Below are 16,244 nucleotides of genomic sequence, written 5' to 3'. Positions count from 1 at the left end.
ACAAAAATCTTCCATGGGATTTATGAAATACAGAGGTTTGTTGGGTTTTGTTTTGTTTTGCTTTGTTTTTTTAATTAATTGCACCAAATGTTTTAAAAATTGCAAGCAGGTCCCAAGATTTACTTTGTATATTTTCATCTTTGTTCTTCTGAATATACAACAGAACTATGCACTGGAAATCTGTCCTGATAGACATGCTGGCAAAAAAACATGTAAAGACACATCTTGTAGCAAAGAAAATTTAAGCAGAGGATTTACTATCTTAATAGCTTGAAGGACTGTTCTCTTCCTTCTTGTAATATAGAAGCAGTTAATGTGTGGGGGTTTTTTTAAAGAGCCACCCTTATGGTAACTTTAATCTCCATGTCTTAGATGTAAAATGGAGATAACTGAACTTCCCCATCTTTGTGAGCTCATTTGAGACTGAAAGAAAAATGAAGTTACAAACTTCCACTACCAGTCATTTTTTTGTCACTGAATCCTTTCACTGATTCCCATATCACTATGTAACTCAATGTAACAAGATACATTTCTTGTCATCTATTTCGTAACTCAACATTACCATAACCTAATATTACTCTGAGACTACTACTCCTTGTTTCCCACCAACACTCTGTCCCACTAATAGATCAGCTTTATGTTGGACTTCTCATCCTTTCACATTATTTGTCTGCATGCCTTTTCCCTTACCTTATTTTTCTTATGTTCCACATATATCTCCATATTTCAGCTCCTGTTGAAAAATTATTTCTGCATTTCTTCCAGTGGAATTTCTAGTTGACTTACATTAACATGTATATTGATTTTAAAACTCACTCACAATTATGAGCATGATTTTCATCTGCATAGACCTGGCAAATCATCACCTCACTCATCCTTTGTGTATATTGTACAACCCAAGGATCTGTCTTCTGTTTCTGTATTTTTCATGATTCTAAACTTTTAATACTTCCTGTCTGCAAACTACTTCACCTTTATGGAAGGCTATGTTTTAAACAAACAGCTCTTGCACAGAGGAGTGCTCAAAACTCTGCATTGAAAAAACAATTACAAACAATCATGAAATTATATTATGAAAGTTTCCATTCTGTATGATTTTTTCCTAAAGCTCTGATTCCTCCCTTTGAAAATTAGCATGTCAGATTCACCAACAGTAAGAAGAAAGTACAGAAAACACCACATCAATTAACAGATTCCTCTCCTTCCTCAAAATCCTTAGAAGAAGAAATGACCAGGTAGCATTAACTCTAACTTACTGTACTTTCACAAGACTAGAAAACTTAAATGTTTTGGTTGTTTTTTTTATAATTAGAACCTGCATAGTAATCTTTTGGGTCAGCTCTGATGTATGAATCTGTGTCTATTTCATGGTTACATTATTGTATGGACTTTCACTATTATATATTTCAGCAGTTGAAATAAGTTAGACTAAAAAAAAGACTATGACATGACAATGTTATCCAGGGAATTATAATGGGGTTTCTATATACATAAGCATAAGATACTCTCCCTTACCTTAAAACCTTTTTCATCACAATTCTGACGCAGTCTGCAATTCAAGTGCAGTAATATCATTAAAACATAAAGGCGTAATTAATAATCTCAGGTGTCTCTCTTCACAGGAAATAATCAAGTATATTAAAAAACAAGTAGTATAATTAAAATAATATCTAGCTACAGTGAACATAAAATGCTACTAACCCACAGCATGAACTGTTCCTCTATGCTTCTTTGAAATCTTGTTTGCTTTAACTATATGTAGAGCATTTTCTTTGAACTGCAGCTCACAAAGTCTTTCAAGAAGAACTGTCATTTCTTCAGTGATGGTATCCAGGTAAGTTTCATTAATAAACTTCAATGATGAAGAAGGATCAATAGTTCCACTTAGTATATACAAATCCTCTTTTATCATTGTGCATAATGTGGGTACAGAGCTTTGGTAACCATGAACCACCTTATCAAAATTTGTTTCACCACAACTAGACAAAATACAGTTCTGTAGAAGATCGCTAACCAGTCTATTCTGCATATTCTGATACTTTGTTAAAACTTCTGATTCAGGATAAAGAAACAGAAGTTGCTGTATGCACTGAGTTTTAAACTCCATTTGTTGTTGTACAGCATTAGTATTTGTTTCTTCTTGACTTTGCAGTCTATTTACTAAAAATCGTCGAAGATGCAATCTCACATCATCCCAGAGAGATTTCACATCCATAGTTGAATCATCCTCAATGGCATGAAGGGAAGATGTTAAGTCAAAAGACGTTCCACTTGGAGTACAGGGAAATGACACACCACACTGACTAGAGAGATCCAGAAGGAAGTGAAGTATCATTTCTTCTTGATTTTGCTCATTCTTCAGCAAGCTTTGCTAACAAAAGTAAATCAGACAGTATTTTAGAAATGTTTTGTAAATTCTGGTTCATAAAATGAATAGCTTCATGCTAGAGTACCAATTGTTTCCAATGCTAATTATCTTACCAGCAAATAAGAGAGAAATACAAACAACAGAAATAACAAAGCCTGTCTTCCCACGGATTTATGTGGCAATCCATCTCCTTGTCTACCTGCTCCAATAACTCATATTCCTCTTCCCATCTTTCTTAGATCCTCAACCTCTTTTCTCAATCAATTCTAATCCTCAATTCAAAGGAAAGCTTTGGAAAGCTCATTAGGTAAGCCTTGGCAGCCTGTCTGTTCTGGTCCACACACACATCTTTGAAACAAAACGGTATGAAAAATTACTCAAGATTTACACAGATAATGACAGGTTTTGCTCACAAAACCAAGACAAGAATTTATAAAATTAAACACTTGCTTTCTATGTTCTGGCTCAGTAGGCAACCATCAAAAAGGCCATTCTAAGAATAAAATAATCTTCCCAGGATGCCCTTAAAGAGCTAAAATTGAAAACTTGTTAAGAATTGAACAGGCTTAGATCACACAGGGCAGAAGAATAAGCAGCTGTGTATCCTGTCAAACCAAGATGCAGACCGATACATTAACAATATAGCAACCTCTAAATACATCTCAGCTATATGTGTTGGAGAAGGAGAAGGAAGCCAGTTAATAAAGGAGATGAAACCACATGAATGCACGTGCTGCTTGTACTTCATCTGAGCCTGAAGAGCTCCCCTCTTGGTCCAGGGCCAAGATCTCTGACCGTAGAGCTGCTTCAAGTCCAAGAGGCTATGCAGCAAATAGCAGGTCCTCTTGTCACAGCTCAATCCTTTCTACCTGGCCCAGAATGACATAAATTTAAACACCACTCTGCAGTTGTCCTTAGTATGTATGAGATGAATTGTTTGCATTAAGGTGTCCGACATATGAGTAGAAGACAACCCCAAAGTCCCATGGTCACTGAACACCAAACTCTCCTTCCTTTCTCAGAGGAAAAAACTTGCCTGTTACAAACCCACTTTCCACATCCTCAACATTTTTCTTACTGCAAGTTGGCTTTGGCCACAGTCCCAGGCCCTTCAGCTTTTTCCTTGTGAAGACCTGCTCTCAATCCTACAGCTGCACTAAAGCTGACTACAGATTTTCCTATCATAGTAACAAGAAAACTGAGTGAAATTGGTGGTAATGTTGATTTTCTGGGTTTCAGGAACTAAGTAGGCAAGCCTTAGGTGAATCAGGATCTAGACGCCCTCCCACTTGCTCCCCCACCTCCTATTGCTTCTCTCCAGCAGAGAAAAGTGTTGTGGCAAATCACATAAGGGTAGTTCTTTCCACTCATGTCCTTTCTGGGTCTCCCAGCTGTACTCCATCCTGTAAAGCAAGGCTGGTAAAGAAACTGTAGGCAACCTTCCACCTTCAGAACTAATGATTTATTTAACCTGAAGTATTTGAGGAAATGATCGGTTTTATTTCTTTTCCCATTTTGAAAGAGAGAGAAATAAGTCAAATTTGAGTATGGTATTGCTTAAATATAATAACTTCCAATACAAAATGTTCCATTTTTCTACTGTAGGAAGCTTTCATCAGTAGATAATTTATAAAAATATAAAAAAGACAAACTTTAGAACAAAAACTTCAGTTGGCTTGCTTTTTTTTTTTCTTTCATGCTTTTGAGTGACAAAAATTTTCAATATTGAAACTACTATTCTTTGTTCTGGATGACTCAGAACTATTGCACTCTTATGGGAGAAAACAAGACCTTAACTTTCCTATTGCCCTTTACTCTGGAGTGCTCTGTGATGAAAAATAAAAGACTTGCATCACAGTAGCTAATTCTGAACAAAAGACAGAGTGCATGATTGCCTCCCATAAAGGAAAGTCTTAAAAAATAACAAACTAGCTATTTTTCTTCCATTTTACATCTTTATTTCAGAATGTTTGCTGTGAATTTTTTTAATTACAAGCAGGAAATACATGTGGAAGACAGAATAATAAAGGAAATTATCAGTCAAGTATCATTCTATAAAAGCATGTGCACTTGATAGCAGTACGTATACCTAGTTAAAATCTTAAATCATACATATCAATATGCATATACATAAGGCTGATTTGATTTTCTTGTATTATCTACTGAAGTATTCTAGAAAGTTTGTGTCCCCAAAGAGAATGTGTCTCAGTGTGTAAACTGAAATCCTAATCACTAACCACTGTGTTGAAGTGTCAGGTCTCCACATGTAGACTTCTGGAGTTTAAAGGTTAATTTTTTTTTATGAACCATGCTCAAATACTATATTCTGAAAAGAACAAAACAAGAGAAGCTGTCAAAACAGTGAATGTAACTGATGCCTTTGGATGATGAATCCAAAATGTCTTCCAAGCAAATCCCTACTGCTGTTTTTTAAGGTTAAGCAGAAACATTTTTATTCATGAAAGCAGGCAAGAATCTAAGTATTGTTTCAAGCCCTTTGCAACTTAAAGTAAAGCATTAAAAATAGGGAGCTTCCAGATGCCATCTTAGACTTAGTGTTACTCAGAAAAAGAGCCCCTGAAGTGAACTTTGAAGCTCTGAAAACACAGTGTCATCAAGTCTCTTTGAACATTGCCTATATTGACATAGGCTTTTCTATTTGAAAATTAATCTGTAAAAATACTTCAAAAGATGATGCCAAAACTATTCAAGAGAAAAGGATCCAAATTAGTATCCAAAGGTTTTAGAGGAGCATGAAAAATTCTCTTATGAGCACAGGAAGTTAGTGAAAATAATACACAGGAAAACATTTCTGGTCTACCAACTGGACTACTACCTACTACAGACTACGACCCATCATATCAATAAACAAATCCCATAAGATAAATATTTTGTTAAAAAAAAGATTTTGTCATTAGTTTAACAGGAACAGAATTTAATGAAGATGTGTTCATGTACATATTCAGCTTTTAAATATTTAGAAATACAAAACAGTACAGAGAATGATGAAATTTCAAGTAATTAACATTTTCAGGCTTCATGAAGAACCTCTCAGTATTTCCATGGGAGTTCACAAATACATGTGAATACGCTAACCATAAACCTAAACACAGCACCTCAGCCAAAGCACATAACAGGACTTTGCACTATTTTTTTTAATTGTTCCAGCAACTTAAAAGATAAACAAAATACCTAACAAAATAAACACACATAATAAGGGGTAACAATGAATAGGGATATTGTCCTGAAGTAGAAGGAATGTTAGTTATTGAAGATGTATTATTTGATATTTAATTAAAAGCTTGCAAGTGAGAAGTTAAGTCAACTGACTAATTAGTTCAATGGATGGAGATAGACATTTAAGAAAGGTCAGATTGTAATAATTGCATTAATGTTGAATATTATTGAAAATAGTTTACTGCAGATCTGTTTATGGAGCTAAAGATTATCTACTGCGAGTATAACTTTTTACAGATGGATTATCTATGCTAATCCATATACACTTTTCATCTGTAGTCTCATCTACACAACAGGCTGGATTATCTAAAAAGTCATGAGCCTGGAAAGTGTGATGTCCCAGCTCCTGAGCTCCACAGATGTTTTCCTGATAAGCTGTGCAGAATTGAGACTTTAAGGCTTCTCACACTTTGCTGTCTGTTTAGCAGCCTGCCACAGAGCCATTCTCAAGGCTTAACTGGATTCTGCAGCCCACAGCCAGACCATCATGCAGTCAGTGTGCTCCTGGGTAGCTGAAGAGATGGAAAGCACATTTTGTATAAGATATACCCGAAGTATTCCAGAGATGGGGATATTTTGGTGTTTCCCAAACAAATGCCGCCACCTGGTGTTCAGGTATATCGCTTGAATAGACCCCGGAGAAGGAAGAAAGCAGGGAATGGACGCAAGTAAGTCATCATGGACATGCCCTCTTCTGAGGGAGTTTAAGTAAGGATCTAACTGGACTAAGAGGAATAACAAAAGACTTTGTAAGTCAGCATTTTTGGGGCTTCTTGCATTTTGTCTAGATCAATTATGACATAGCAGTCTCTGACACCCTTGAGTGGGGTGATTATTAACAGCAACATGCATAGTGATCACCTGTGTTAGAAGGGACAACATCACTTCTTCACCACATGAACATTAAAGACCTGGTGTTTCTAGAGGTGACTTCCTCATTTGACACAGCTTAATATCCAGTGGACTCAAGTGTGACTGAAAGATCAACAGCCAGTTTTAAGAGTTAAAAACTGAGAGGCGATTTGATGAAGCTTGAGCTCTAGCCAGGAGATAGTCCCAAAGGACAAAATACTCTACTTCTCCACAGAAGTTTTCCTTTGCCAATATATCCAATCTTAGCCTAAAGGTGTCCATGTCCTACAACTAAACCATGACATGGAAGTGACAAAGAACAATCCACTGGATACTGTTTATTTGTCCTGACACTCAAACATATAAACACACATATACATTGTTTATATATAAACTTGCAGGCTGTCATCTCCTGAGGTATCATCCTTCACTCATCTAGCCAATTCAATTTTCCAGACTTCCACTTCCACACATATATTCTAAGGTTAACTGTCAATAAGAATTTTGGATTAAAACGCCTTCTAAAATGATGGAATTTTTCACTGAAGTGAAATTTGATTTCTGGTTATGTCTGGTTGTACAAATTGCTGGGACAATCGAAGTAGCTCCCACATTTCTAATTAGAAAAAGTAGATAAGAAACTAATGCTTAAATAATGCATAAAGGACAATAACCTGTATTAGATTAGTTAAATTCATAGTGATGGACGTGAAGAACAACCAGTCACAGTAACAGCCTTGGTGTAGACAGTAACATCAGATGTTTTTTACCAATGTGTGTTTACAGAACAGTCCTAGCAGTGCTGAACATGTGGTAGTATCAGTGAAAAGACTTTGTCCCAAGTTTGTCTATTTAAGGCATGATCAAAAGGAAACATAACACCCTGCTGCAGACATAAAAACCGTACTAAGCCTTATAATAAAATTTCTGAACTATCCTCACCCAGTGAAGACTGAAATGAGAAAACTAATTAACCTCAAACCCCTCCCCCCCATCATATAACCAACTTTCCCAAACATTAAAGTCTTTAGTAAACAATATTTACCAGGCTCCTAAGGAACTCCATCAGCTCTCCGTGGTGTGTGGAAGAAGGTCTGAGAGAAGTAAAACTGCAGTTGTTTAGCCACTGAAGGCAGTCAGTTGTGCTTTGTAGTATTTCATCGGTACATATTTCATTTACTTCTGATTGCAGGTCTTTAAGACACTGTTCTATGCTAAAAAAATCAAAACCAAAAATCACAGGATTTTTTTTTCATAACTTGGAGATAAAAGCATTTTATATATTCCATATTTCAAAAAGAAAAACTACTTCATATTAATGTAACACTAGGCCGCCTTCTTCATAGATTAAATTACTCTCACAAAATGAGGCCTGAATTTGCAGGATTAACATTTAAATATAGTCAAGCTAGAGCTAAAATAAATTTCCTTCAGGCCAGATTGTACCATCCTCAGTAAGAGTAAGTACTGCCTCAATTCTCAAACAATCTTGTACTTTTTAATAAAGTAGTTAGTGAATAAGACATCATCCAACCTAAGATCTGGTCCACGGTGCTTAATTAGCTAAAGCAGAGAATATAAACTGAATCAACTACCATATTCAAAGGTGAATGTGTCATTTTGCTCCTTTAGCAATCAGCAGTTGTTTTATAATATATAACATATATTAATGACTTCTTAAAGACCCATTGACATCACAGAAAATGCTGAAAAGAATTTTACAGTCAGTTGTGCTGAGAAAGCAGATCTTTTCTTTCTTGTTTTTGTCATTAGAATACTTGAAAGAAAACAGAGTTTGTTTTCAAGGAGCAGATCCACTCCTTAACACTCATTTAGAATGATAATCCTGTTACGAAACCAGGTGTGGCTGGTATGGTTATTACAGGGATTTCAGTTGCAAAAATCACAAGAACAACTGAATATCCAAAATTATTTTATTTCTATTTGTGCGGACAACTACATAAAAAAAAAAAGAAAAATCCAGAAACATTCTAATTCTATAGCTTTTCCTACATAAACACCTTTTCAGTATTTCAGAACTACTTTTTTTAAAAAGCAATGCTTAATATTTTATATAGTTTCAGTTAGAAAATTAGTATTGACTAGATCTAGGCAGATCTAAATTTAATACAAACAGAGGCAACAATATGACTGATGCCAGTTTTGGTTTATTGAAGTGCAAAGTGATTCTCCCTAATATCTGAATTTTATTTTGGAGTATATTAGTTATTCCATTTATGTTCTTACAGCTGATAAGGGATGCGAGGTTTAACACAAATTAAAATTTAGTTCTTCCTATCTCTACAGAGTTACTGGATTTGATAAGACTCAGCTCTTTACAGGTATTTCAGTGTCAGATACTTTTGATCATATTACTTTCTATTTTTATGATATTAACCAAAAAACAAACTTGCCTATTATACTGCCACTTGCCTCTTTATTTTATAGATATAAAGTATGGCTGTTTTTCTTTAGCTGCTCTCTAACATTTTCAAACTTGAGTAGTTTTGGCAAAAGAAGAGAAAAGAAGAAGATTAGAAAAGAGGACAGGAAGAAGAGAAAAGGAGAACAAGAGGAGAGGGAAGAAAAGAAACTGGAAAACAAATACAATCTTTCAGTGTATTACAAGCTGTGAAAAAATACTAAATTAAAGACCCCCAGTTTATAAAAAAAAAAAAGGGAAAATTATTTTTTTTTAATTAGTAACATTGAATAAAGTTTTTCTTTTTTTTTCTGCATATCTTCTCTGTATGGAAAGATTAATTTTCTATGAAATATCACCTTTGGGGAGGTAACTATTTTTATTAAAAATATAATCTTCTTCAAATATGAATTTTAAAAAAATCTTAAAACATTACTAACCCATATAAATTTGTAACAAGAAATAAGTGATGAAAGGCCATTCTGAATATCACCCACTGACTGTACTTTGCCATTTAATTCTGTCTGCAGTACTGTCTTCAGGATGTGGAAGAAGTATTTATTTGATTTTCTACTGGATTTTCTCCTTTATCGAGTGATTTGCATTTTATTCTTTTACAGATGTTATGCAATGCACCCTAAATTCCTACGAGCTGTCGCATTCTGATCAACAGCAATAAAGTATATCAGTGTCATCTGTACCTTTGGGAACTGAGTCTGTTAGTTTGAACTGACATTTTAAAAGAACAGTGGAAAAAAATAAGCAAATGATCACATTAAATTAAGTTTAGAGATAAGCAGTAGTCTGCATTTTCCTTTTATTTTTAAGTTACCTACAACAAGCATAACAGAGAGAAGTGTATTTTTTCCCAGAATGCCATCAAGATATACCACCTATGATAGGTTTCACTTTGTGCCTTTTGTTTCTTTAAAATACAGTACTAAATAATAACAAGCTGTATATGAAAACTGCAACAACTACAATTATAGAATGCAAGGACGATCATAACAATCTAAGTGCAGAAAAAGAGTAGCATTTTGAATGTCAGAAAAAACATACATAAATTGTTTCCAGAACTATGACTATACAACTTCTAAAAAAAATTTCATCAAAATAAATAGGTCATTTTGAACAGCCTATTTTCCCATATTTAATTGTATTCATTAAGAATTATGGGTAATTTGTTTTATGTTTAAAAGACATGAGGTAAAACATTCAAAGTGTATCTACTCTATCAAAATGAAGTCACCACATTTTATAGCTGCATTATCTTCAGAAAACCAAATTCAGTAACTACAACTAATGCTAAAATATATAAAAACTTCTAAAACCTATAAATATATGGGTGGCCTGTAAAACACTTCTACAAAATTGATACAAAACTCTTAAGACTTTCCTGAGCATGACTGAGTTCAAAATGAAGTGCACTGAAACAAGTATCTTCCCATCATCAAAGGACCTTATCAGGAGCACAAAGGACCCCCATGGCCCACTCAGGTTCCTGATGGGATAGCCCAGCCATGAATACCAATTCTAAACTTGACAAAAGATTGGCATGCATCTTTTTAACTTGTGAAACCTGTTCTCAGGACTATGAAACTAAATGCCTTGTTCATAGACCTTGACTCCTGGGACACTATCAAAGGCTTTTATTGCAGTGTGCTGATGTGTCTCATTCAAACATACCCAATAGATTACAGCATTGTGCATTGTAAAAGGGACTACTGTCATTCGGGTGTGCCAATCTGCTTCAATTACAAACCAGTTTTTACACTCATCTTTTGATATATGAATCTGTGTGCAAGCCAATAAACTACAAGCTATGAATCGGCTACAGATGTTCTCAAGACCAGATATTTTGGTAATTTGTCCCAACACTGATAGAGGGATTAGGTGGATACCTTTCAGTGGCCCTCCCTACAGATACAAATCATGATAAGTCTGTTAATTTTATTTAATCCTTTTATCACAATAAACATTGAATTAGGACTAAAACTGTTTTTGATTGAATAAAACTATTTTCATTCTGTTTACTTACAGCATACTGTAGGTAAACATGGTCTCAAAAGCATTGCTATTTCTTTTAAGATTTTTGTCAACAATTAGTATTACAAAAACATGGTTAATTATAGGTACTTATTCCTTCACATGAATTACATCATTAAATTAAATATTTAGGAATTTGGTTACCTCTGGAAAAAAAAAAGCATTTTAATGTGTATTATCTGGGTTTAGAAAGGAACCATTTTAAACAAAATACTTCTACCAAATGGGATTAAAATTATTCTCACTGTGCGGGCTAGTATTTAAAACTTTGTAATTTCCTATCAGTTTAGGGAGAATGAGACTTTGATTTCCTTTTTTAGAAAGGAAATTTGCTGAAGCTTAGAAACTGCAAACAAAATATATAATGTTAATGTGAAAAATGTGCTTAATGTATTTAATGAATTTTATCCTTCGAAGAACAATTACAAAAAACTATATAAAGTGCTAAATCCCCCCCCCCCCCCCCCGCCCCAATAAGCCTTTTTCATTCAGGTTTAACTGCAAATATATCTTATTAAGTTCAGTGGAGTACTTTTTTTTGAACAAATTGAGGCATCAACCCATATGATGTCAACTGACACTATACACGTACGACAGGAGGGTAAATTGTCTTAAAATCTTGTGCAGTCAATGGAAAAATACAATCATGTCTGTGTGCAAACCTACCTAAATCAGGAATACAAGATCTGGAGTACAACAGGTAAATCAGACATACTTCACTACTCAATGCTTTTTCCCAGTTTACTATTGTTAACCGGTTCTATGCTCCATATGCATGTTTTTTGAAACATTCTCTGAAACACTATACCTTAATGATAAGGCGAGGCATACAATTAATGTTTTAGGTGCTCAGGTACCAATGTTGGGACATTGCTGAACCTAGTCAGAAGGTGTTTAATTCTTCTGTTGGAAATTAGCCTACTGGAACTACATCAGAATAGCTGTTCCTGGTCAGTTGGAACATCTCCAGGTCTATGACAGTGGTCACTACGAGATGCCAACAAAGAATTAAAAAAAAAAGAGAAAAAAAATGTTAAGATTTCTCAGAATATTTTCATCATCTCTAGAAGTTTGTGACACAAGGACTTAAATCAGATAGTGTCCTAGTATTTAACAGCCCTCAATTTTTCTTCCACAGATCATTCCACCTTTCTTTGAACCTGTGGAACTGTTCAGACAAAAACCAGAAAAAAATAGTCACCAAACTACTGAACAAGGAATTTTTCCCTGAAATAGTGTCTCCTTTTTACAGGTGAGGGTTGGGGTTTTTTTCACAAACTAAGCAAATTTCTGTTATCTGTGTCCACACTGGAGTGCTTTTCTGGAGTAGCATGTTGATACCATTTAGTAAGTATTCCCACTGTAGATAGCCGCAGTCTGAGAACTCCTTTGTGCTCTTATTTATTAAATTAGTGACAGTTTTTAGGAATAACCTAATCATTTGGAGAGACTGCTTTTTAAGTGGCTGCATCAATGGACAAACAGTTACAAAGCAAGTACTATAATGGAACTGATAGTGTAAGCTCTGTCATACTGATAAAACATTATTTTGAAAAGCACAGTATCAAAATGAGGGTTGCTGTCTCCATATATCATTTCCCATTGCCTAAGATTACTATGAGTAAGTTGAAGGATCATCTTCTAACTCCTTTCAATTTCTAACAAGCACTGTTTCAATTTATTTCATACAGCATATGGAACAGCCATAAAATGACAATGAGATTGGTTAAATTAAACTGCTAAGCTATAAAGTGAAATTATCTTTAAACCTCATGTTACTTATGCTTAAGATCCTCATATTCATGGAGATCTGCTTTTAGTATCAGCTTACATGTCTTTTATTAGGAACAGACAGTTTGTTTTAAAAATAATGAAATAATTGTTTGCACTTTTTTGAAGATAGCACCACTAACATAATACTACTTTGTTATTATCATGTATATTCATTAAGAAGCATGACTGCTAAAGATACAGGGCATTTTGTACAAAATCAGTCATATCATTTGGAAACCTGTGTGTCAGAGGACCTGCTGTACACATGGAGTAATACGGAATCTTTGAGAAAGACTTTTACCAGTATAATTCCCACAGGCATTTTCATTGTTACTCTTTCTCCCATGGTGAAAGAAACATTTTGTTTTATTTCATGAAAGCTGACCTACCAAAAAGGAAATACTAAGAAAATTTCTCATGATCTACAGACAATTTCATGAGGTCATTGCTGATGCCCCACCACTACCATGTATGAATTTAACCAAAAATATAAGTAACTTATTTTCTAGTAACTTTTAAACTGCCAGATTCAACCTAACTGAAAAAAAAAAGAAGATTCATGCAAAGAATGTTTTGATAACTTTGTCTTGAACAGGAACAAGAGGCTTTACCAAAAATGGCTACTTAACATCTTGCATGTTCCTGCAATGCTTATGACAACCTACAGTAATACTCATGGTACATTGTATCTCTGAGGATTTCTAAAATTCTGAAAAAAATGGGATTACTGTAGTTCCAGGCCCATAATGTTTATGCTGTTCCATTCTAGTCTATCTGACCATCAGCTTATTCTTTCTGGTGTGTCCATTTTCTTACTCCAACTGCATAAACAGATGAAATTCCTTTTCATATTTTATGTTCTTTACAATGGTGACCTCACCAGCAGAGGAGAAAGCCAGAGGATAAAGCCAGAAAGTAAAGCTGCTACTGCTAATAATATAGGTTTTGTTATCACCTCATATTTGTGTGTATGTTAACATTTTTTTCATAGTTTGACTATATTATTCTCTTATTCCTATTTTGTATCTAAGTTCTATTCAAAATAAAATAAGACCAGTAAGAATGAAGTTTAAAATTGTTTTGTAAGCAGCAATATAAAACTGATGGAAATACTGACTACAAAAACCGTACCTCTTTGGAAAAACTCTGTTAAGACAAATATGTCTTGATACTTAAAACCAGCAATTCTTTAAAGTATGATTCTGAAAGTTATAGGCTTATTATAAAGACAAAAGCCTTGAAAAAGTTAACTTCCTCAAATTCTTCTTATTGTAATCTTGGACCTTAAGACATAAACCAAAGATGTAGCACCTGCTTCAAGCACTTTGCAAGCTACTTCATCTCTCTACTTTAGCTACTTACAAAACATATCCACCAAAGCTGTAAAGTAATTATACCACTGAAACAAGAAAGAAATAGAATAGTGATTACTTTGCTGCACCTCAGCAAGCGAAACTTACTCAACAGCTTAACCATACAAGAACCATCAGTTCTACCTGAACCACTGCCTACCTTTAACTTCCAATCTTCTTTTAAACACTTGAGATATTTCAGTCCACAAGATGTAAGCTTTGCCTTGGTAAGTTATTTCAGAAGATTAGCAGTGAAACTTAGGAGGCTTTCAACTCCATTGACCAAAACGTGATAGTAACAAATAATGGCTAAAAAAACATTGTCTCATGTATTGTCATATGAAATTATTTGGGAAATTTCGCAGTGCAGTCCAAGATACGATTACAGCTTCTGTAGATGTATGTGACAGCTAACTACCTACCTAAGATACTGACAGAATTATAATCACTGTATATTGGAGTAAAGAAACTGTGTGCCTGTTAAAGTAGCCCATCTCTGAGAAACTCTCTGCTGTCCAGCTTAGCAAGGTGATGAGAAATAACTATTCCAAACTCAGTGATCATGCACAAAGACAACACAGGCTGAATAGGAATAAAATTACATTCCTTTCTCAGCTTAATTACTTATTCCTAGCAATTAGTCCAGGGCAGTGAATAGACAGATACTATTTTGACAAAGGTTTTAGTAACATTATTCCAATATCTTTACAGGTACTAAATTCTCAAATGAATACTCCAGTAATGCACTTGTACAGCAAGCAGGTTACATTCACACAGAAGAGTCAAATTCTTTTTGAGAGCTGTAATAAATATTAGGTCCAAGTAAAACTGATAAAATTTTCAATTTCATCCCTCTACAGTTAGCCCTAGTTTGAAATTCTCCCAAATACTCAACCACCATTGGGATTTTGGATGGAGATGCCGAGATTTTGCTAATTCTTTTGAATAACAGGCAAGTGAGGTGTAGCTGCTTCCTAAAAATTCCAGAAAGGAATAAGACAAGATTTTCTTCAAAATAAAAGATAAAGATAACTCTTGCAGCTCATCTTAGATTAACAACACATGAGCCCTTGCACACTTCAATTCTGATACAGGAACACAGAATAAGAACTAAGCACAGCAGTGCTTAATACCCTCTTTGAAACTCCTCCATCCCTTTGTTTTGAGGTAATGATAGTGGGAAGTATTTCTACGCAAATCAGCAAAGTTATGATCAACAACTGGAAAATGTCATACTACATCCTTATTGAGGTACTTTCCAGATAGTCCTATTATTCGCAAGTTAAGGATCTTGTTAGTTGCTCAAATAATGATTACCATTTATATTGAACAGTTCTGGGACAAGATGCAATGCTATAAGCATTTATTATTATTGACCTCACTGAAGCCCTTCAAAAAAGACCTTCCTCAAAATCCCAGATGACTGAATTACTGTTAATTAGACAGTCAGGTTGAAGTTTATCAGATTGAAGTCAAATGAAGCCTTTGTGAAAAGTCACACAAAGATACAGTCTCCAGTGTATTGTGGAGACACAATTATTAGTAAATAATTTTGTTGAATTCTTTGTAATTGTTCTGTTGAAGACCTAGAATACCTCACACTGTCCTACAGACTCATAGAATCTATCGTCACTTTATCACCACTAAAAGGCAGCCAATCACTCACTGAAGAAAGAACTGAATACACAAAAAAAATCAACTGCTGAAGAGATTTCATGCTTACAATCACTTTCAAGTTAAGCACTATAAGCTTGGTTTCAAGCTCTGTATGTTACTTTCTGCTTATAAGTATTAAATATCAGCTGAAAGTTTAGTTCTGTGGATTGCTCAAAAATTAACTCTTACTAACTCTTAATCCTCCAATTAGGAAAAAAAAATATAAGACTAAGTTTTGATGAACAGTAAAAGTCAAACCAAATGTGAGGGCAAAGACTGAAGACAAATGGCCATCCTGATGAAATTATGAATATAACTTCACACTTTAGAATAACCCAAGACTATCATTGCACATAAAACTCACCAGCAATGACAATAGTTTTGAGAGTTCATACTCACCTGCATCTATAAACTGCTGTAAAAATAAAGTTAACATTCAAGTGTAATAAGAGCTCTGTTATATAATAGTGAATGAATGAACCACTTACTCCCTTAAAACTTACAAATAAAACAATTTTGTACAGATGGCTTTTTTTTT

General features: G+C 34.4%; 1 protein-coding gene across 1 annotated transcript in view; it reads right to left on the bottom strand.

Moving 5' to 3' along the window:
- Nucleotides 1-1,696: 1,696 nt before the first annotated feature.
- Nucleotides 1,697-16,244, bottom strand: part of KIAA0825 (KIAA0825 ortholog) — a 53,986-nt gene continuing 39,438 nt past the window's right edge. The window contains exons 4-5 of the mRNA XM_010578030.1: nt 7,503-7,671; nt 1,697-2,371 (exon numbers count right to left, since the gene is read on the bottom strand). Coding sequence (XP_010576332.1) covers nt 1,697-2,371; nt 7,503-7,671 — 844 coding nt within the window. The remainder of the gene's footprint in view (nt 2,372-7,502; nt 7,672-16,244) is intronic.

The sequence above is a fragment of the Haliaeetus leucocephalus genome, unplaced genomic scaffold (assembly GCF_000737465.1).
Source record: "Haliaeetus leucocephalus isolate CR32 unplaced genomic scaffold, Haliaeetus_leucocephalus-4.0 Scaffold598, whole genome shotgun sequence".
NCBI classification, from domain to species: domain Eukaryota; kingdom Metazoa; phylum Chordata; class Aves; order Accipitriformes; family Accipitridae; genus Haliaeetus; species Haliaeetus leucocephalus.
Note: the sequence above shows the minus strand (reverse complement) of the source record. Positions and strands in the feature narration are given on the sequence as shown.